The 22,021-nt window shown below is 45.8% G+C and overlaps 1 protein-coding gene across 1 annotated transcript in view; it reads right to left on the bottom strand.

The window, feature by feature from the left end:
• MYCBP (MYC binding protein) overlaps positions 1-20,693 on the bottom strand; it is a 43,010-nt gene extending 22,317 nt beyond the window's left edge. The window contains exons 1-2 of the mRNA XM_073615502.1: positions 20,526-20,693; positions 4,021-4,093 (exon numbers count right to left, since the gene is read on the bottom strand). Of these exons, the coding sequence (XP_073471603.1) occupies positions 4,021-4,093; positions 20,526-20,657 (205 nt within the window). The 5' untranslated portion in view covers positions 20,658-20,693. The remainder of the gene's footprint in view (positions 1-4,020; positions 4,094-20,525) is intronic.
• Between the last annotated feature and the right edge of the window lie 1,328 nt (positions 20,694-22,021).

Genomic DNA, 22,021 nt, shown 5'->3' with positions numbered 1-22,021 from the left:
GCTTAACTCCAATGTAAAAATGCATATAAAAGCAAAGGAGAAGGCCTTCAAAAAATACAAGGTTGAGGGATCATCCTCAGCATTCAGACTTTATAAATAATGCAATAAGAAATGTAGGGGTGCAATTAGGACGGCTAAGATAGAACATGAAAGACACATAGCGGAGGAGAGCAAAAAAAATCCCAAGAAATTCTTTAAGTATGTAAACAGTAAAAAAGGGAGGACAGACCATATTGGCCCCATAAAGAATGAGGAAGGACATCTGGTTACAAAGGATGGGGAGATGGCAAAGGTATTGAATTTATTCTTCTCCTCGGGGGGCTTCAGTAACCAAAACTGCAGTGTTTATCCTCATGACACAACACAGGAAGCACCTACATGGTTAACAGAGGACGGAATTAAAATTAGACTTGAGAAACTTAACATTAAAGGGGTTGTAAAGGTAAACATTTTTTCACCTTAATGCATTCTATGCATTAAGGTGAAAAAACTACTAACAATACCGCCGTCCCCAGCCCCCCGTTTTACTTACCTGACCCCTCGAAATTCGGCTGCTCATTCACGTCCTTGATTCCGCTGCTCAGCCTGGCCGCTGATTGGCTACAGTGGATGGATTGGAAGCAGCGCAGCCATTGGCTCGCGCTGCTGTCAATCACATCCAATGACGCGGCCGAGTGATACAGCGAGCGGCTATAGCCGCCGGCTGTATCACGGGAGCGCGCCCGCAATAACTAACCACCATGCGAGGGAGCTCGCATTAAGGTGGTTAATTATTGCGGGGAGGAGCTGAGACAGCCGCCGAGGGACCCCAGAAGAGCAGGTTCGGGGCCACTCTGTGCAGAACGAGCTGCACAGTGAAGGTAAGTATAACATGTTTGTTATTTTTAAAAAATAAAAAAAATACCTTTACAACCCCTTTAATAAATCACCGGGACCAGATGGCTTGCATCCGAGGGTACTTAGGGAACTCAGTCAGGTGATTGCCAGACCGTTGTTCCTAATTTTTACAGACAGTCTATTGACTGGAATGGTACCAGCTGATTGGAGAAAAGCCAATGTAGCACCAATATTTAAAAAGGGCCCAAAAAACATCCCTGGGAATTACAGACCAGTTAGCCTAACATCAATAGTATGTAAACTCTTGGAGGGGATGATAAGGGACTATATACAAGATTTTAGTAATAAGAATTATATCATTAGCAGTAATCAGCATGGATTCATGAAGAATCGTTCTTGCCAAACCAATCTATTAACCTTCTATGAGGAGGTGAGTTGCCATCTAGATAAAGGAAGGCCCGTAGACGTGGTGTATCTGGATTTTGCAAAAGCATTTGACACAGTTCCCCATAAACGTTTACTGTACAAAATATGGTGCGTTGGCATGGACCATAGGGTGAGTACATGGATTGAAAACTGGCTACAAGGGCGTATTCAGAGGGTGGTGATAAATAGGGAGTACTCAGAATGGTCAGGGGTGGGTAGTGGGGTTCCCCAGGGTTCTGTGCTGGGACCAATCGTATTTAATTTGTTCATAAACGATCTGGAGGATGGGATAAACAGTTCAATCTCTGTATTTGCAGACGATACCAAGATAAGCAGGGCAATAACTTCTCCGTAGGATGTGGAAATCTTGCAAAAAGACCTGAACAAATTAATGGGGTGGGCGACTACATGGCAAATGAGGTTCAATGTAGAGAAATGTAAAATAATGCATTTGGGTGGCAAAAATATGAATGCAATCTATACACTGGGGGGAGAACCTCTGGGGGAATCTAGGATGGAAAAGGACCTGGGGGTCCTAGTAGATGATAGGCTCAGCAATGGCATGCAATGCCAAGCTGCTGCTAATAAAGCAAACAGAATATTGGCATGCATTAAAAGGGGGATCAACTCCAGAGATAAAACGATAATTCTCCCGCTCTACAAGACTCTGGTCCGGCCGCACCTGGGAGTATGCTGTCCAGTTCTGGGCACCAGTCCTCAGGAGGGATGTACTGGAAATGGAGCGAGTACAAAGAAGGGCAACAAAGCTAATAAAGGGTCTGGAGGATCTTAGTTATGAGGAAAGGTTGCGAGCTCTGAACTTATTCTCTCTGGAGAAGAGACGCTTGAGAGGGGATATGATTTCAATTTACAAATACTGTACTGGTGACCCCACAATAGGGATAAAACTTTTTTGCAGAAGAGAGTTTAATAAGACTCGTGGCCACTCATTACAATTAGAAGAAAAGAGGTTTAACCTTAAACTACGTAGAGGGTTCTTTACCGTAAGAGCGGCAAGGATGTGGAATTCCCTTCCACAGGCGGTGGTCTCAGCAGGGAGCATTGATAGCTTCAAGAAACTATTAGATAATCACCGCAACATACTGGGATATGTAATGAAATACTGACACATAATCACACACATAGGTTGGACTTGATGGACTTGTGTCTTTTTTCAACCTCACCTACTATGTAACTTCCAACAATGTTTTTATTGCTTTCTGTTCCTTTCTGACCCGGTGAGACATCTTTGAAGCTCTTAACAAAATGTTGCCTTTTATATGAAAATCTGATGCATTCACTCTGCATGAACATCCTATATTACATATGGATTTTTGTAATTGTATAGTGAGGAGATGAAAAGAATTTCCTTATCCACAAACTGTGCCTAAAGTGGTTCTTAAGTCACAAGGTTTACGTTAAAGCATTACAATAAAAACCTTCCACTAGCTGTTTGCTCCCCCCCAAATACTTACCTGAGTCACATATCGATCTAGCACTGTGCCCAACTGCAGCAGCGCTGCTCTCTCCCCCTGCTCTCACAGGACAGATTGATAGCAAAGGGAGCCATTGGCTCTTGCTGCTGTCAATCAAATCTAGGGAACAGGGCCAAGCAGCAACATGTGTGTCTGTGGACGCACACAGCCCGGCTCAGAAGCGAGCCTGCCAGCAAGCGGCTTGCTGTGAGGGGCACATGGACGAGCAGAAAGCACTGGCAGGGGACCCCAGAAGGAGGTAAGGGCTGTCCTGTGCAATACCAGTGCACAAAGCAGGCAAGTACCTCTTTTTATTTTAAGTAAAAAAAAAAAAATTTCACCAATCTCTCCATTTACACCATACAGCATGGCTGGATAATTCCCTGCTACGGCCATTATATTTTGATAGTGAGCTCCACTGGCTGTTAAAATACCCAGTCAGTGGCTGCATCTGAATAAATGCAGTCACTGTTCAGTCGGAAATATATCAGGTAGGAGGCAGCCAGCTAAGCCACCGACTGAGGCAAGGTTCACATTGTCTTCACATGCGGCTCACGGCAGGGGTCCGGTGCGTCCCTGTTCTCCATTTCAGGGATGAATCAGGCCTGAATTTTTGCCTGAATTCGGACCTTAAAACAGAGCCAAAGATGCACAGGACCCCTGTGTAATCTGCTCCGCAACCGCCACAGAGATGGAGAGCTGGTCACAATCTCCTGTCATGTGAATTGGATGCGAGGGAAACCTACATCCAATTCACACCAGTGTGAACCCAGCTTGAGCAGTGGCAAACAAGGCGGAGCCCACCCTTTTATTAAGCCAATTAGAGCCCATTGAAATCCATGCATCCGGTGCCGTGCATATAGATTAGGGGCCAGGCGCATGGATCAGAGGGGCAGTGCCCTTGCACCCCTTATGGACGGGCCCCTGCTGTTCAGAGGGTTCTTCAGGAACCGGACAAAATTCAAACAGTGAAAGGCTAGTCTATGCAAACTTACCCTTTCCACTTTTGTCACTTCCATCTTTCCTAATAAAGGGATGGCAAACTTAAGGATGGACTGCAGCTTCAAAAGCAGCTAGAAAAGGCAGGACACGGGCATGTCAAAGTGACACAGTGCAAGTCAAATGCTTTTTGCGTACCTGTACATAATGAGTCATTATACCCACTTCTTTCCAAGTGATGTAGTTCATATACCTAGGCACATGTGGCCTAACAGAAAACTTGTGTTTAACACTGATCTATAGAGTTATTTTAATGCAGAACAAAGAATTGTAAACTGCTCACTTTTAGTAAGAGTGTCGAGTACTCCTGCCTTCTCCAAGTATCTTCTAAATTGTTCCCTTTTAGAATCACCAGCCTAAAAATAAAAATATATTAAAAAACAACTTCAATAGCAAGCAACTTTGATTTATTGTAAAACTGTTTTTTCTTTGTCAGACCTGATATAATAAGTCATGTAGCTGCCACAACACATAATACAAAAGAATAATTGTGTGGCTAATACATACAAAGAGACTTTATGCCTGTGCCACTCTTCTAACCTGAAGCGCGTCCCACTTGCTAAGTCTGACCTGGCAGGGACCTGTGCCTATATGCTACATTGAAAACTGCCACATTTTCTTTTTTAATTAGGTGCATACAAAACAATGGGGTAGATCAAGCAAAATTAGAAGCAGGCAGAAACTCAGGATAGTTCTAATTTCACACAATAATTGTGCCTGCTATCTGTGCGTTTTCACTAAAACTACACCAACAATTAAGAAATAGTTTGGCTTAATGTACAAGGGAGGTTTTACAACCTCCCCTGAACAAGTGAACTTGACAGATAGTAAACAACGTTTAAAAACAGACGGGAAAAAAAAACGGAAAATTTTGAAAATAAATTTTTTTTATAGTTTGTTATAAGATTTTGCAAACAGGTAATTTTTCTCCTTCGTTGATATGCGCTGATGAGGCTGCACTGATGGGCCCCGATAAGTGGCATTGATGGGTGGCACCGATAGGCAGCACTGGTGATGAGGCACAGATAGGCGGCACTGTTGTGCATTGGTAGGACACTGGCAGGTAGGCACAGATGACTCGGCGGCGGCTCTCCGAGATCGGGACTGATGTCTCTCTGACAGTCGCCAGTGATCGGCTTTTTTTTTTTCTCTTAACGCTATCAGTGTCCTTGACAGATAGTGAATAGCATGTTGTAAAGGAGCAGGCTAGGAAGCTGTCCGCCGTGTCCTGAGTCATTAGCTGTCAGCAGGATTCCCCGCTGGCAGCTGAATGTAAGAAAAAACATAAAGGGGACTCCGCCAATCCATACCAGGCCCTTATCCAAGCATGCAGCCTGGCAGGCCAGGGAAACGGGGGTGGGGTGTGGGGAAGAACAAGCACCCCCCATCCCCCCGCACCACACCAGGCCACATGCCCTCAACATGGGGGGGGTGCTTTGGGGTGGGGGGGCTCCCCCCTCAAGGCACTTTGTCCCCAAGTTGATGGGAACAAGAGCCTCTTTCCCACAACCCTGGCCAGTGGATGTGGGAGTCTGAGGACGGGGGCTTATCGGAATCTGGAAGCCCCCTTTAACCACCTCAATACAGGGCACTTACACCCCTTCCTGCCCAGGCCATTTTTCAGCGCTGTCACACTTTGAATGACAATCGCGCGGTAATGCTACACTAACTGAAATTTTTATCGTTTTCTTCGCACAAATAGAGCTTTCTTTTGGTGGTATTTAAAAAAAAAAAAAATTGACAGTTACTTACCGATAACTGTTTTTCTAGGATATCTTCCAGGACGGCATAACCTGAGAGATGACTGGTCCACCTGACAGGAAACACAATCAACATACAAGGTTAAAAGGCCCCTCCCTTCCCCCTGCACCTCAGTTCTCCCAAAGTAATAGGTTATCTGGGTGAGAGAGAGAAACTCTTCCCATAGTACTTATATTAAAACATGGGTGGGAAGTAGGCCTGCCGTCCTGGAAGATATCCTAGAAAAACAGTTATCGGTAAGTAACTGTCAATTTTCTCTAGTCATCTTCCAGGACGGCATAGCCTGAGAGGATGGACAAGGAGTTCAAGGCCTACCTCAGGGCGGGACCACCGCTTGTAGCACCTTCCTTCCAAATGTCAGATCCTGGGGCGACAGCAGTTCCACTCTAATGTTTCAAAAAGGTATCCTGCTTCGCCCAAGTGGCTGTGCAACAGACCTGTTCTATCGAGGCCCCAGCTCTCTCTGCCCAGGAGGCCGCCAAGGATCTTGTTGAGTGGGCCTTAAGGTTCCCTGGTACTGGGGAACCGGTCTGCTCATAGGCCAATGTTATTGTCTGCCTAATCCACCTAGCCACAGTAGATTTAGACGCCTGCCCTCCCTTTCTAGGGCCGCTAAATAAAACTAAAAGATGATTCGACTTTCTGTAGTCCTTTACTCTATCTAGATATGTCAATAAACATTTCCTGACATCTAATAAATTAAAATTTCCTCTCCTTCTCATTTTTAGGATTATCACAGAAGGAGGGTAAAGCGATCTCCTGAGATCTATTAAACTTAGATGCGACCTTGGGAAGATATAGTGGGTCCTGTCTAAGAACCACTCTATCCTCCAGAATCAACAGAAAAGGCTTCTTCACTGACAGGGCCTGTAGGTCGCTCACCCTTCTGGCCGTGGTTATGGCCAACAGAAACGCTAACTTAAGGCTCGGTTCACACTAGGACGACTTGGGATCCGACTTGTAAGCCCTCAAGTCGCCCCAAGTCGCCCCAGAAAGAGATTCACATTACAGCGAATGGGAGTGTCTTAATAGACACTACTGAAGTCGCTCCGACTTCAGAGCGTACTCCCTGTACTACTTGGATCCGACTTGGTAGGCGACCTGTACCATAGAAATCAATGGAAGTCGCCTCCAAGTCGGATCTCTCTCTACAGTCAAGCGACTTTGCAGGGAAAAAATTTAGTTTGCCCAGGCAAACCCCTCCCTCCCAGAGAGCTGATTATCCTGTGATTGGCCACAGCCAAAGTCGCCTGTCCTGGAGGCGACTTGAAGTCGCGTTGTAATTTGCTTAAGTCGCGCTGAAGTCGCGTTGAAGCCGCCGTACAAAGTCGCGCTGAAATCGTGTTGCCCCTGTGTGAACCGAGCTTAAGAGTCAAAAACTTAACTGAAATCTCTTGCGCTGGTTCGAAGGGCGCTTTCGTCAGCGCCTCCAAAACCAGAGATAAATTCCATGGAGGAAATACATTCATTCTGACAGGGGTTACCCTCTCCTTTGCCAGAAGAAATCTCTTAATCAGAGGTTCTACTGCGAGCCTCTGATCCAAAAATACAGATAACGCTGCTATCTGTACTCTCAAGGTGTTCGGGGAAATCCCCTGATCCACCCCTGCTTGCAAAAATTCCAGTACCACTGGTACTGAAGGGTAAGACACCTCCTTATCACGGCACCACTGTGAGAAGCAATTCCACACCTTGGAGTAGATTCTCCTGGTGACCAGCTTCCTGCTGCCCAAGAGGGTCTCAATTACCCTATCAGAGCACCCCTTACCCCTAAGGATCTCCTCCTCAAGAACCATGCCCTCAGTTTGAGGAATCCCGGGTCGGGGTGGAGGACTGGCCCCTGTAGGAGAAGATCTCGTCTGATTGGAAGACGGAGCGGAGAAGAAATTGACCACTTTTTCAGAGTGGCAAACCAGGTCCTTTTTGGCCACCATGGGGCTATAAGGATCAGTCCGCAATCTGAGCGGGCCAATTTTTTAAGACCTGTGGTATTAAGACTAGTGGGGGAAAAGCGTATGCTAGATGGAAGTCCCAGTCCTGAGACAGAGCGTCCACTCCCTGGGATCCCCCTTCTCTGTTGAAAGAGAAAAAACGATCCACTTTTTTGTTCCCTCTGTGGGCAAAAAGATCTATATCCGGAGTCCCGAACATCTGACTTATCTGGAGAAAGACCTCCTGATTTAACTCCCATTCCCCTTGAAGGATGGGTTGCCGGCTTAAGAAGTCTGCCACCACATTGGCGGTTCCTCTTATGTGAACCGCCGATATGGACTGAAGATTCTCTTCGGCCCGGTTTAAGATGTTCAGGACTAGACTCAGTAGTTTCCTGGATCTGGTGCCCCCCTGACGATTCAGGTAAGAGACCGTTGTCACATTGTCTGACAGGACTTGGATCTCTAAGCCCTGAATCCTGTCTCCAAAGGATACGAACGCCTGGCCCACCGCCAAGAGTTCTCTGTGGTTGGAGGATGCCCCTGCCTGAGAAGGCGTCCAGGCCCCCTGTGCCTGGATGTCCCCCAGGTGAGCGCCCCAACCCCAAGCGCTTGCATCGGTAGTGATTCTTGTGGGATTCCACTGGTCCCAGGGTAAGCCCACCCTGAGCTTGTCCTGATCCAGCCACCAATCTAGGGAGGTCCTTACTCTTGTTGGAATAGACACCCTTGCATCCAATGACTCTCTCCTTTTGTCCCAGGAGGACAAAAGGAAGAACTGCAGCTCCCTGGAGTGGAGCTGAGCCCAAGGAACCGCTGGAATACACAAGGTCATCAGACCTAGGACCCTCATGATATGCCTGCGAGAGCACTCCCTGGTTTCTTTTAAAGAGGATACTGCTGTAACCACCTTTAATCATTTTTCCTCTGGAAGAAACAGTTTCTGAACCTCTGTATCCACCAGATATCCCAGGAACACTTTTATTTTGGGACGGTGCCAGAGAAGATTTTTCTCTGTTTACTATCCAGCCCAAGGACTCCAGAGTGAAAATCACTTTGCCTACATCTATCTCCACCTGCTCTAGGGATTGCCCGTATACCAAAAGGTCATCTAGGTAGGGTATAAGGGACACCCCCTGTAGGTGTAGGTAAGCTACAACCTCCGCCAGGACCTTTGTGAAGATCCTTGGGCTTGCAGCTAATCCAAAAGGGAAGAGCTCGGAATTGCCAATGCTGAATCCCTTCGCTCGTAAGGACTGCGAATCTCAGCAGGGACTGGTGTTCCCTGGTGATCGGGATATGAAGGTAAGCATCCCTTAGATCTATCGTGGCTAAGAACGCACCCCTTAATAGATGCCTGCGCACCGTGTATATACTCTCCATCCGGAAGCTCTTTTGTCGCAAAAACCTGTTCAACTTCCTGAGATTTAATATCAGGCGAAATTTCCCTGACGGTTTTTGAACAACAAATACATGGGAGTAAAACCCTTGGTAAAGCTCTTCCGGTGGAACGGGGATGATCACCTCCTGGAACACCAATCCCTGCAAGCTGTCCAACAGCCCTGCAGCTTTTGAAGTTTCCTTGGGGAGACATGTCAGAAAAAAGTTTTGAGGGGGAGGGGAGAGAAGCCCCAACCGATATTCCTCTGTTACAATCTGCAAGATATAGGGGCTTTCGGAGATTCTCTTCCACTGAGGGACAAAGTGGGATAATCTCCCCCCTACCCTGATGCTGGCGTCACTTAGACTGCTTGGTGGCATCTTTAGGTCCAGAAAAGAGCAGACTACCTTTTTGTGCGCTCTTTCCCTTTCCCCACCTCCTATTCGCATCCTTTTTTCCTTTAAATTGACCCTGGTTAACGGAGGGACGAAAAAACTTCCTGCCCCTTGCTCCTTTAGCTTTGACCGGGAACTTTTTTCCCCTTTTCTGCTGACCTTGACAGCACCTGATCCAGGCCAGGTCCAAAGAGTTGTGAACCTTCAAAGGGCAAACCACATAGCCTTGATCTAGACATATGGTCCCCTTCCCATGATTTGACCCAGACTGCCCTTCTTGCGGAGTTAAGGAGGGCCGCAGATTTGGCTGTGTTCCTGACAGACTCCACAGCCGCATCTGCCAAATATGCCACAGCCTTACCTATTATTTCTAACGAGTCTGTGATTTCTTTGGAATCACTGCCTTTAGAAACATGGTTAGAAAGTCTGCCTAACCATGCGTCCACGTTTCTTGCCACGCATGCTGATGCCAAAGCAGGAGCCATGGCAGCCGCATTGGAATCCCATGCTCTGCGCAAAAGCGCCTCCGCCCTTCTGTCCATTTGGTCTTTTAGGTTCCCTGAATCCTCAAAAGACAAGTCAGATTTTTTAGAAGAAAAAAGACAAAGTCCAAACTTTAACCAGTTTCCTAAGACTTTTTGTCTGTGTCTCTCTCTCCCTCTCTCACTCCCCCCCTATGGTGTAGGTAAGACCCCTCTTACTTCACCACAAAAAACGGAAGAGGACTCACCACCACTGGCCTCTTCCTGGGCTAAAGTTGCAGCTGTTACCTCCTCTCCATCCATATCTGCTGCTTTGTGAGGTTTTCCGACCTCAAGAGAGGAGTATCGTGAGGCCTCCTGCTTTTCCCTGGAGCGCTGAGTGTCTTCTCCTATACACCGATGATCGGCGCCATTTTGTTGGAGAGCCACTGTCTGAGGGAGGATTTTGGCCTCTAGTGTCCGAATCCGCCATTTTGGCATAGACCGGAAATCGGAAGTTACAGCGCCCGGAACCGGAAATGCCGCCATCTTACTCCACCCTGGGAAGCCTGCTCCATACACAGGAGCTTCAGCATTCCCTATGAAGTCCAGGACCTCCACCAGCCCTACAAGGCACCAAGGTACCGACCTGGCTGGCGTCCTCTACCCCCTCTGTGGCCTAGACACCAGCCTGAGCTCCAGTTCCTTCATCACCTCCGTACCTGACTGGGTGGAAGGAAAAAGCATGAGGTATGTGCTCACAGGAGTTCCGGGCTACCCCTCTGTACCCGGGAGGCTCCTTGCCGGGGAAGACTCTCTCCCCCGGCCATTGGGGAGACCCCCTGAGAAGGACAGGGCCATGGCTGGACCCGCCACCCTCCCCGGCTTTGGCGTCCAGCCTCAAGGGGGGGGGGGGGGGGAACCATCTGCTCCTAGCTTCAGGTCTGAGAAAAAACAACAAACGTTTCGCTGCCGGTAAACACAATCAAGAACTGAGGTGCAGGGGGAAGGGAGGGGCCTTTTAACCTTGTATGTTGATTGTGTTTCCTGTCAGGTGGACCAGTCATCTCTCAGGTTATGCCATCCTGGAAGATGACTAGAGAAAAAAAAGTTTCTTAGCTTGTCAGTACATTTTTATAAATAAGTTATTTTTCTACCTTTAATGATGTGCGCTGATGAGGCGGCCCTTATGGGCACTGATGAGGTGGCACTAATATGCCGCACTGATATGTGGTACTGATGGCCAGCACTGACTGGCATCACTAATGGGCACTGATTGGTGGCACCGATTGCTCTTCTCACCACACACTGTCAGCGTGAGGCAAGGAGCGATTACTGGCATCTTCGTGTTTACACGTGACCGACTGTCATTGGACACAGCGATCACATGGTTAAAGAGCCGTGGCTCTTTACAGAGATCAGGGTCACACCGTGTCCTAGCAACATGGCGCGATCGCCGCTCTGGGCGCCACTGCTAAAACGGCCATTCTGGGGCCCCGTCCCAGAACGAGGGCCGCACCGCGTTCATTTGACAGTGGGTGGGCGGGAAGTGGTTAACAAGCCCCTTGCCTCCCGCCAGCGCCAACCCCCCCAAAAAAGGGGGCGAGGTCAGCACCCAACGCAGGCTGTGGCCATTTGATAGCTTGTAAATAACTAAGGGGCGGGGCAACCCAATCAGCGGGTGGCCCTGCCTCCTTGTGATGTCATTGACAGGGGGCATCCTGGATCGGTGACATCACCTCCACCGAGAGTACAACAGTACCCCATACTCATTCACATGGGGGGGGAGGCGGGATCTGGGGGTCCCCTTGTTAAAGGGGGTTTCCCGATTCTGATAAGATCCCCTACTAGAGCTGCAGGATTAATTGTTAAAAAAAAAAAAATTGTGATCTCGATTCAACCCCCTCACGATACCAAGCCAGCATTTTCACGATTCATATAGTGTAGAGCCGTTCTCTGCTCATTCACAGCTGACAAAAAAAAAAAAACAAAAGTCGTCAAATGTTTATCAACATTGCCAGCGTTGGGAGATAACTCTAAACAAAGTATCATTTGGGAATAAAATGGCAGTTGTTGCAATATTTGTCACACTGTATTTGCGCAGCAGTCGTTCAAACAATTTTTTTGGGGAAAAAAAATACACTTCAATGAATAAAAAAAAAAAAAAAAAAAAAAAAAAAAAAAAAAGGAAGAGGGCCCTGTAAATGGTTTTTACATTAATTCTATAACATTAGTGTTTTTTGTCCAGCGTTTTTAACCACTTCAGCCCCAGAAGGATTTGCCCCCTTCCTGACCAGGCCATTTTTTTGCGATATGGTACTGCGTTGCCTTAACTGACAATTGCGCGGTCGTGTGATGTGGTACCCAAACAAAATTTATGTCCTTTTTCCCCACAAATAGAGCTTTTTTTTGGTGGTATTTGATCACCTCTGCGGTTATTTATTGCGCTATAAACAAAAAAAAAAAAAAAAAAAACAAAACAATATTTTGTACTTTGCTATAAGTAAAAAAAAATGAATTTCTTCATCAGTTTAGGCCAATATGTATTCTACATTTTTTTTTTTTACCAAAAATATCGCATCAAGCGTATGTTGATTGGTTTGCACAAAAGTTATACCATCTACAAAATAGGGGATAGATTTATTTATGGCATTTTTATTATTCCGTTTTTTTTTATTTTTTTTTTTTACTAGCAATGGCGGTTATCTGCGATTTTTAAAATCGGGATTGCGACAGACACATTAGACACTTTTGACACTTTTTTGGGACCAGTGACTTATATACAGCAATCATAGCTAAAAATAGCCACCGATTACTGTATAAATGTCACTGACAGATAAGGGGTTAACACTAGGGGGCGATCAAGGGGTTAACTGGGTTCCCTATGCGTGTTTCTAACTGTGGGGAGTGTGGCTGACTAGAGGAGAGAGATCGTTGTTCCTACTTAGTAAGAACACACGATCTCTCTCCCCTCACAGAACTGGGGTTTGTGCGTTTACAAACACAGATCCCGGTTCTCGCTGTGTCATGAGCGAGCGCGGGTGCCCGGCGGTCATCGCGCCCGGCAATCATCGGGTGCACGCACGCCTGCTACAGCGTCTTAAAGAGCAGACGTACAGCAACGGGGAGCCAACCTGCCACAGTATAACTGCGAACTGCGGTGGCTAGTCGGGAAGGGGTTACAGCAGTTTTTAGCTTTCTAATGTGCATGAAGCCTTAAGCCTTGTACACACAATTGGATTTTCCGAAGGGAAATGTTCTATGACAGGCTGTTGGCGGAAAATCCAACCGTGTGAATGCTCCATCGGACAACTGTCGTCGGATTTTCCGCGGACAAATGTTGGATCACAGGTTTTAAAATTTTCCCGGACAAAATGTCTGTGGTTGGATTTTCCGAGCGCGTGTACACAAGTTCGTCAGACAAAAGTCCAAAGTAAAAACATGCCTGCTCGGAAGCAAGGACGAGCTGGAAGCGGTCGGTCTTGTAAACTAGCGCTCGTAATGGAGAACATTCATGACGTGGCAAATTATAAAATCTCAAATGCAGCGCACAATTCTCTTCTTCTTTAATGGGATAATAATGAAGCTGCTTCGCTGGTGATACTGATGGAGTTATTGCAAACAAATTTTCAAAAGCTTTTTTTTTAGTGATATCAAGAATAATATGTTTTTTTAGGTTTTTTTTTTTTTTTGGGCAAGTTACCACAACACCATTATCCCCTAGTTTATAAGATCAAAGATACAACTGTGTTGGTGTCCCTTGTCAATTTTACATTGTATTTTTTTTTTTAAATGTAACTGCTACTCCCAAACTGTCATTTGAAGTAAAACACATAACTAAAGTATTATTCTCCACAATTTTTTTTATTGTGCATTAAAAAAAGAAAACAAAGAAAATTAGACATGTGCTATCTGCCAATAAAACTTAACCAAAAAGTGCATTCTATGCATCCAAAAATATACCAAATCAAATCATTATTCATACAAAAAAAATAATGTCAAAGCAATAACTCCAAGGCCAATAATAAATAACACGTTATCTCCTCCGATTCCGCAACATGGCTGGTTGATGAACGGCCAGTCAGAAATTAAATGAAAAGCGCAAATCAATACTCACCAAACTTCTAACAACACGAAATTAGCAGAAGGACCCCAAAGGGTGGTGCTAAAGAGCTGAAAAACAACGTAGCACGTTACTACGTTCGTATTTGTTGGCCGACAATTCCTTGCCATTTGTATGCAAGACAAGTTTGGGCCAATGCCTTTCGGACAAAAGTCCATGGTTTTGTTGGCCAACAATCCGATTGTGTGTACGAGGCTTTAGACTACATTCACACTTCAAATAGTAGCATCAGGAATCAGATTCCTGCTGCGGCCCCTGGCCCTGATCACTAGAATGACAAGTTGCCAGTGGCAGTAGTTATTCGTGGCCCCCTGCACTGTGTGCAGCGATCATCGCAGGTAATGGCTGGCTGTGCAGAGAGCCGCAAACAGCTGCAGCCCCAGACAATCTGTCATTATAGTGAATGGGGCCATGGCACCTGGCCGCTGAGAGCCGCAGCAGGAATCCGATTCTGGCCGTTACTATTCACACCAGCCCTATTAACAGGTCTGAATGTAGCCTTATACCTGGTACACACGATGAGATCAGACGAATGATCCTCTTTTTTTTTTTTGCATGCTAGTCGCATATCAAACATGAAGAGTTTACTAAAGTCACGAAAATTCTTGTACAACAGAATAAAAATTCGGAAGTGATGTAATGTATTTGTATTGCATTATCAAACAACAACTGTACTGATTAAACGAAAATCATACGATCTGCCATTGTATCGAGAAAAATTTCCTGTGTGTCCGATTGGATAATATCGGCTGAACTGTCATGACTGGCTCTTGAAAGCTCTGTACTAATGATCCGATTATCGTACGATCGCTTCGAAAGCATTATTTTTCTTCCAATGGGGACACTTAACTCCTGGTGACAGTATTCTAGGCTGCATCTCCCCAAGGTAATACATAAAACCAGGCCTGTTAGTGGGCCCTGAGGACAGGGTTGATGACCACTGCTCTAAGGCTCCATTCACACCTAAGCATATTGATTTACTGGCGTTTTTAGGGCGTTTTTTTAACCACTTGACAACTGGGCACTTAAACCCCCTTCCTAACCAGACCAATTTTCAGCTTTTGGTGCTCTCACATTTTGAATGACAATTACTCAGTCATGCAACACTGTATCTATATGAAATTTTTGTCCTTTTTTTCACACAAATAGAGCTTTCTTTTGTTGGTATTTAATCACCGCTGGGTTCTTTATTTTTTGCGCTATAAAAGAAAAAAGACCGAAAAATCTGTAAAAAAATACATTTTTCTTCATTTCTGTTATAATATTTTGCAAATTAGTAATTTTTCTTCATATATTTTGGCCAAAATTTATACCGCTACATATCTTTGGTAAAAATAACCCAAATCGGTGGATATTATTTGGTCTTTGTGAAAGTTATAGAGTCCAAAAGCTATGGTGCGAATATCTAAAAATTGATCACACCTGAAGTACTGACGGCCTATCTCATTTCTTGAGACCCTAACATGCCAGAAAAGTACAAATACCCCCCAAATGACCCCTTTTTGGAAAGAAGACATTCCAAGGTATTTAGAAAGATGCATGGTGAGTTTTTTGAAGTTGTCATTTTTCCCCACAATTCTTTGCAAAATCAAGGTTTTTTTTTCCTTTTTTTTTCCCACAAAATTGTCATATTAGCAGGTTATTTCTCACACACAGCATATGCATACCACAAATTACACCCCAAAACACATTCTACTATTACTCCCGAGTACGGCGATACCACATGTGTGAGACTTTTACACAGCGTGGCCACATACAGAGGCCCAACATGCAGGGGAGCACCTTCAGGCATTCTGGAGTGCCCAGGCCAATTCTGACATTTCTCTCCTACATGTAAAAATCATCATTTATTAGCTCGAAAATTACATAGATCCCAAAAACATTATATATGTTTTTTTTAGCAAAGACCCTAGAGAATACAATGGCGGTCATTGCAACTTTTTATCTCGCACGGTATTTGCGCAGCAATTTTTTTAACGCTTTTTTTTGGAAAAAAAACTGTTTTGTGCTTTACAAAAACCAAAACAGTAAAGTTAGCCCAATGTTTTTGCATAATGTGAAAGATGAAGTTACGCCGAGTAAATAGATACCCAACATGTCACCTTTCAAAATTGCACGCGCTTGTGGAATGGCGCCAAACTTTGCTACTCAAAAATCCCCATAGGCGACGCTTTAAAATTTTTTACTGGTTACATGTTTTGAGTTACAGAGGAGGTCTAGGGCCAAACTCACATGTGTGGTTTGAACACCGTTTTCATATGTGGGCGGGTCTTACGTATGCGTTCGCTTCTGCATGCGAGCACACAGGGACAGGGGCGCTTTAAAAATTATTATTTTTTTTTTTTTTTATTGTTCATTTTACTTTATTTATTTTAGTTTGATGCTTTTCTCCAAAAAAAAAAAATTTTGACAACTTTTATTCCTATTACAAGGAATGTAAACATCCTTGTAATAGGAATATGGCATGACAAGTCCTCTTTACAGTGAGATATGGGGTCAATAAGACCCCACATCTCACCTCTAGGCTGGGAAGCCTGAAATTTAAAAAAAAAAAAAAAAAACGATCCTGGCTTCGATCGTAGCGGTGAGTCGGTAGAAGCACGGGGGGGGGACACATCCCCTCTCGCCTCCCGTAAGAACGATCAAGCAGTGGAACAGCCGCTATGATCGTTCTTATGGTGTAGGGAATCGCCGGCTGAGAAAGCTGATATCTGAATGATGCCTGTAGCTGCAGGCATCATTCAGATATCCCTGCACAAAGTCAAGGACGTTGTATGAGGGCCGGCAGGCGGGAAGTGGTTAAAACGCTTTTTTTTTTTAACACAAAGTTGTCCATTTATACAATATTTCTACCACATAACATGTACATACCAAAAATGACACCCCATTGGTAAACGGCCGCGATCAGCGGCCATTTACCGGGATCCGTGATGCGCCGGGTCCGGTCACGGATGTGTTCGGATGGGCGCCCCAGGGGGCGGGCGAGAGGGGAATTCTGGGAGGACGTCATAGTACGCCCTCCCAGAGTTAAGCAACCGTCCTGCAGCCGTCATTCAGCTATGGGCCGGTTGTTAAGTGGTAAAAGGGGTTGAAAACCTTTGTGGTTTTTCACCTCAATGCATTCTATGCATTGAGGTGAAAAACCTCTTGCAGTGCAGCAGCCCCCCAGTTCCCCCTGTTTTACTTACCTGAACCCTCTTTTTCTTGCGCCAGGGACGAGCACACCAGCTCTAGCCAGTGTCTCGTGTCCTGATTGGCTAGATTGATGGCTGTTGTCAATCAAATCCAATGATGCGGGTGCCAGGGCCAGGTTCCGGCATTGGTAACTATGGATGCAAATGCTGGACTCGGGAGCGCGCCCGCAAGGTAACCCCCTCGGGGAAGCGCTTCTCCGAGGGGGTTATCTGATGTGGGGAGCCACGAGAACCGCCGGGGGACCCCAGAAGAGCAGATTCGGTGCCACTCTGCAAAACAAGCTGCACAGTGGAGGCAAGTATGATATGTTTGTTATAAAAAAAACAAAAAACAAAAAAAAAAACAACAAACCCTTAGGCTCGGTTCACACTGGGGCGACTTGGGATCCGACTTGTACGCCCTCAAGTCGCCCCAAGTCGCCCCAGAAATAGTTTTGATGGGAGTTAACGCTAGTGTCTTAATAGACACTACTGAAGTCGCTCCGACTTCAGAGCGTACTCCCTGTATTACTTTGATCCGACTTGGTAGGCGACCTGTACCATAGAAATCAATGGAAGTCGCCTCCAAGTCGGATCTCTCTGTAAAGTCAAGCGACTTTGCAGGGAAAACCCCTCCCTCCCCCCCTCCCTCCCAGAGAGCTGATTGGCCACAGGCGAAGTCGCCTGTCATGGAGGCGACTTCAAGTCGCCTCGTAATTTGCCGAAGTCGCGTCGGAGTTGCGTCGAAGTCGCGTCGAGGTCGCGTCGAAGCCGCCGTGCAAAGTCGCGCTAAAGTCGTGTTGCCCATGTGTGAACCGACCCTTACAATCATTTTAAGCTTTTTTCGAAGTGTTTTAGAAGCATATTAAAAGCATTTTACAGCTTCAGGAATTTTTGTTTAGCCAATAAAAAATACTAGAGGGAGGAGAGGAAGAGGAAAGTAGGGGTGGAGAGTTGCTATTTGAGCAGAAAAAAAAGCTTGTGAAATGCTCAAGTCAGGTGTTTCTTTTGAAGTCTATGGGGCCCAAAACTCTTGTAATCTGCCAAAAAGTAGCTTATGTACTTTTTTGAGCTTCAGGCAACAGAACGCTCACATGTGAACAGGGGCCATCGAAATTAATAGGATTTGGTTTGTTAAAAGTTTTAGAGCTACAAGCAGGTGTGAATGGGGCCTTAAACCTAATTTCAGCTGCGCTTGCCAAGTTTGTTTGGGCCAAGTTGGCTTTATTAAATACATGTGGTTGTTGTCAGCACTGTATAAACCGTAAGGCAGGCCATATACGTTGCAAATTTCTTTCCCGCAACCTATGGCTTCTGGAAAGAAATTTGCACGATATTCCCATCAACACAGACAGTGCTAATTGGGAAATCAGCAGTTGCCTTCTTCTCACCGGGGAGGGCAGGGGAAGGCGTCCCTGCCGGGAAAAGACAGTGATTATCGCTAGTGGTTATAGCAACTGCTAGCGATAATCGCAAGAGAATCCGACAGGCTGGTTGTACCCAAGCTGATCGATCAATCAACTTGGTACATTCAGCCTGCGTGCATACTTTTCGAATCTTGGCCATTTCCTGCTGAGCTGGCCAAAATTTGAACTGTGTATGGCTGGCCTAAGTAGCATCAGCATACTATCTGCGTCTATGGCCGATCATTCACAGATAAACGTCGCATGAGTGATAACATGCAATTGGCCTCAAATAGCTGCAGGAGCAGTCAGCCTAATTGCAAATGAAAATGGGGCCTTAGTCCCAGTGACAAGAGAGGGTTAGACCCCTTTCACACTGGAGGTGGTTTTTAGGTGCTTTTGCGCTAAAAATAGTGCCCGAAAACTGCCTCCCGTTCATTTCAATGGATGAGCTCTGGCGTGCTCGCACACCCCACGTGCAGAGCCGGGCAGGAAGTCGCACTGTGCTGCGCTAATCACAGGCAGTGAGAAATTTCCTGATCACTGCAGCTGTGCATCGGGACAACTCACTGCCTGTGATTAGCGCAGCGCTGTGCCGACTTCCTGGCGGGCTCTGCACGTAAGGTGTGCAAACACGCCATAGCTCATTCTTAATGGACGCTTTCGCACTGGGGCGATGCGCTTGCAGGGCGGTAAAAAAAAGTCCTGCAAGCAGCATCTATGGTGCATGTTTGGAGCGCTTTATAAAGCGCCTCAAAAACAGCCCCACCCATTGAAATGAATGGGCAGTGTTTCCAAAGCGCTGCAAAAGGCTTTTTTTTTGCTAGTGCCTCAAAAACGGCCAGCGTTTTATCGACAATTTTTGCAGCGCTTCGGTGTGAATGGGGGTCTAACAATTTTACTAATGTAAGATTACCACAAGGAGGTGGTAAAACATCAGCTTAGTGAGGTCTCTTGCTATGAAGAAATTCGAAATAAAGCCGTGAAACAGCTTGGACCCACAGAAGTATGTCTGACATACCTGTAGGATCCCCCTGTAAGCTCCTGTAAGCTGGAAATCACTGTACTAACTAGCTTCTGGGCCCTGTACTGAGCAGCTGCCCTGCTGCATTGCGAACACAGGAGGTCACTCATTCAGCACGGGGCCAAGTCGGAGAGAACTTTGCATTTTCTCCACGAAATTAAAATAGTTCTCTGATTGGAAGACCATGTTATGTTTTTAAGAAAGTGTTCTCCAAATGACACCCATGCCCAGCTAGCGACCTCCTGCAAGCAGCAGGGCAGACGCTTGCCATGGAAACTGTGCCTACCACAGTGATTTCCAGCTTACAGAGGGATCCCACAGGTCTGTCACATACCTAAATTGGTCCAACGTAACAATATAAAAATTGCCATACCTAATGAGGTGTGTAACCAACAGGTCTACCAGCTTTGTAATTGTGGCGCTTGCGCCAGCTTCCTTCACCTTTGTAATGGTGCAGGAAGTTTAGTTGATTGGCCAGCTTGTATAAGCTCCCTCCAGTCAGAGCTTACACAGCTCCCTCCAGTCTGAGCTTACACAGCTCCCTCCAGTCTGAGCTTACACAGCTCCCTCCAGTCTGAGCTTACACAGCTCCCTCCAGTCTGAGCTTACACAGCTCCCTCCAGTCTGAGCTTACACAGCTCCCTCCAGTCTGAGCTTACACAGCTCCCTCCAGTCTGAGCTTACACAGCTCCCTCCAGTCAGAGCTTACACAGCTCCCTCCAGTCAGAGCTTACACAGGGTCAGTGACTCTCCCTCCTCTCTCATGGTTAGTCCAGGGAGCCAGGAGCGAGTCTCTCCTATACCTAGGAGGACTATTGCCTTCACTTCTGGTCACTGGAGGGGTGTAAAGAGGACCTGTTGCTGTGCTCTCCTCAGCCACATGCAAGCTTTGTAATAATGTGGAGCAGTGTTATGGACAAGTGTGTGGTAGACAAGAATAATACTAGGACTAGAAGGCCTCCTGAGAGAAACCCGCTGACTGCAATGTCAGTGTCACAGCACGCCTGTGTAATACTCGTCCTACACACAACATACATGTTCCTGCAGCCTCTGCCATGCTTGTCCAAAACTAAGCCCCACAATCATGTAATGTATAACAGAACATACATGCCTATGTTAGGTGTAACTCTCTTTACCTTGTAGCTCGCCATCCTCTTCCTGGGTTCCGCACCTGCTTCTAGTTTGTTACCCAACAATCTCCCCAGTAACGCGAACCCACAGCCTCGCACTTGCGCAGTAACAAGCAGCCGCCGTTGAGAGTCGAGCATGCGCAGGCTCTAGCCGTGATCACATTCTGCGCATGCGTGGGAATTTCACCGTCGCTCTATTTCCAGCGGACTGTGGAGGAGGTGTGTCTGTGTACGTTTATGTGTGATAGCTTTGGTGGTGAGCTCTTTCTGCTTGGGGGCTATTAGGATTGCTATGGAATTTTGCTCATTGGATGAAGAGCGATAATGTTAATAACTGGCAGCTGTTCACAATTTACATTTTAAAGCTGAACTGGGGATATATGTAAAGTAAATGTGCTGTATAGGTTCTGTCACATATATACATAGGAAAGCTGACTTTCTTTTATGTTAAACTTTACTGGTTATAAGAATAATATCTGTGTGTGACATAATAGCTCCCATTAAAGAAGAGCTATAGGCAAAACTTTTTTTTTTCTCATTTTGGATAGAGTAAGGCAGTAAGAGTAACCCCTTGTCAGATTTTTATGGTCTCATTGGGGAGTTTTCCTTTCACTTCCTGTCCCATGGCCAAAACCGGAAGTGAGAGGAAATCCCTGCAAAGTCTGGGAATCCCCAGTTAACCTACCAGAACTAGTGTTCCCATTAAAAGATCACCCTCACTATTTGTTCTGTTTACTGATATCACTAAGACCTCTTTCACACTGGAGGCATTTTTCAGGCACTTTAGAATAGTGCCTATAAAGCGCCTGAAAAAAGCTTCAGCTGCAATCCCAGTGTGAAAGCCCGAGTGCTTTCACACTGGGGCGCTGCGTTGGCAGGACGTCAAAAAAAGTCCTGCAAGCAGCTTCTTTGCAGTGGTGAATACACCGCTCCTAAAGTGCCCCTGCCCATTGAAATCAATGGGGAATGCCACCGAACTGCCGGCAAAGCGCCGCTGCAGTTAAAAGCACGCCGCTAGCGGACGAAAAAGCGGGCCTGAGGACAACCTAAAATTTGTGATTTTCTTTCACTTTCAGTGATAATGGTAAATGGGACAAATATAAAGGGGGAATCCCCCTAACGGGAGACAGGCAACACTCTATCCAAAACTAAAAAAAGAAAAGTTTTGCTTTTAGTTATAGTTTAACCACTTGCCTACTGGGCACTTTTACCCCCTTCCTGCCCAGGCCAATTTTCAGATTTCAACGCTATCACACTTTGAATGACAATTGCGTGGTCATGCTACAATGTACCCATATGACCTATTTAACATTTTGTTTACACAAATAGAGCTTTCTTTTGGTTGTATTTATTCACCACTGGATTTTTTTATTTTTTGCTAAACAAACGAAAAAAGACTGACTATTTCGAAAAGAAAAAAACATTTTTCTTAATTTCTGTTATAAAATTTTGCAAACAGGTCATTTTTCTCCTTCACTGATGTGCGCTGATGAGACTGCACT

This window comes from Aquarana catesbeiana, linkage group LG02, assembly GCF_042186555.1.
Source record: "Aquarana catesbeiana isolate 2022-GZ linkage group LG02, ASM4218655v1, whole genome shotgun sequence".
Taxonomy (NCBI): domain Eukaryota; kingdom Metazoa; phylum Chordata; class Amphibia; order Anura; family Ranidae; genus Aquarana; species Aquarana catesbeiana.
This window is presented reverse-complemented; position numbering and strand designations above follow the sequence as displayed.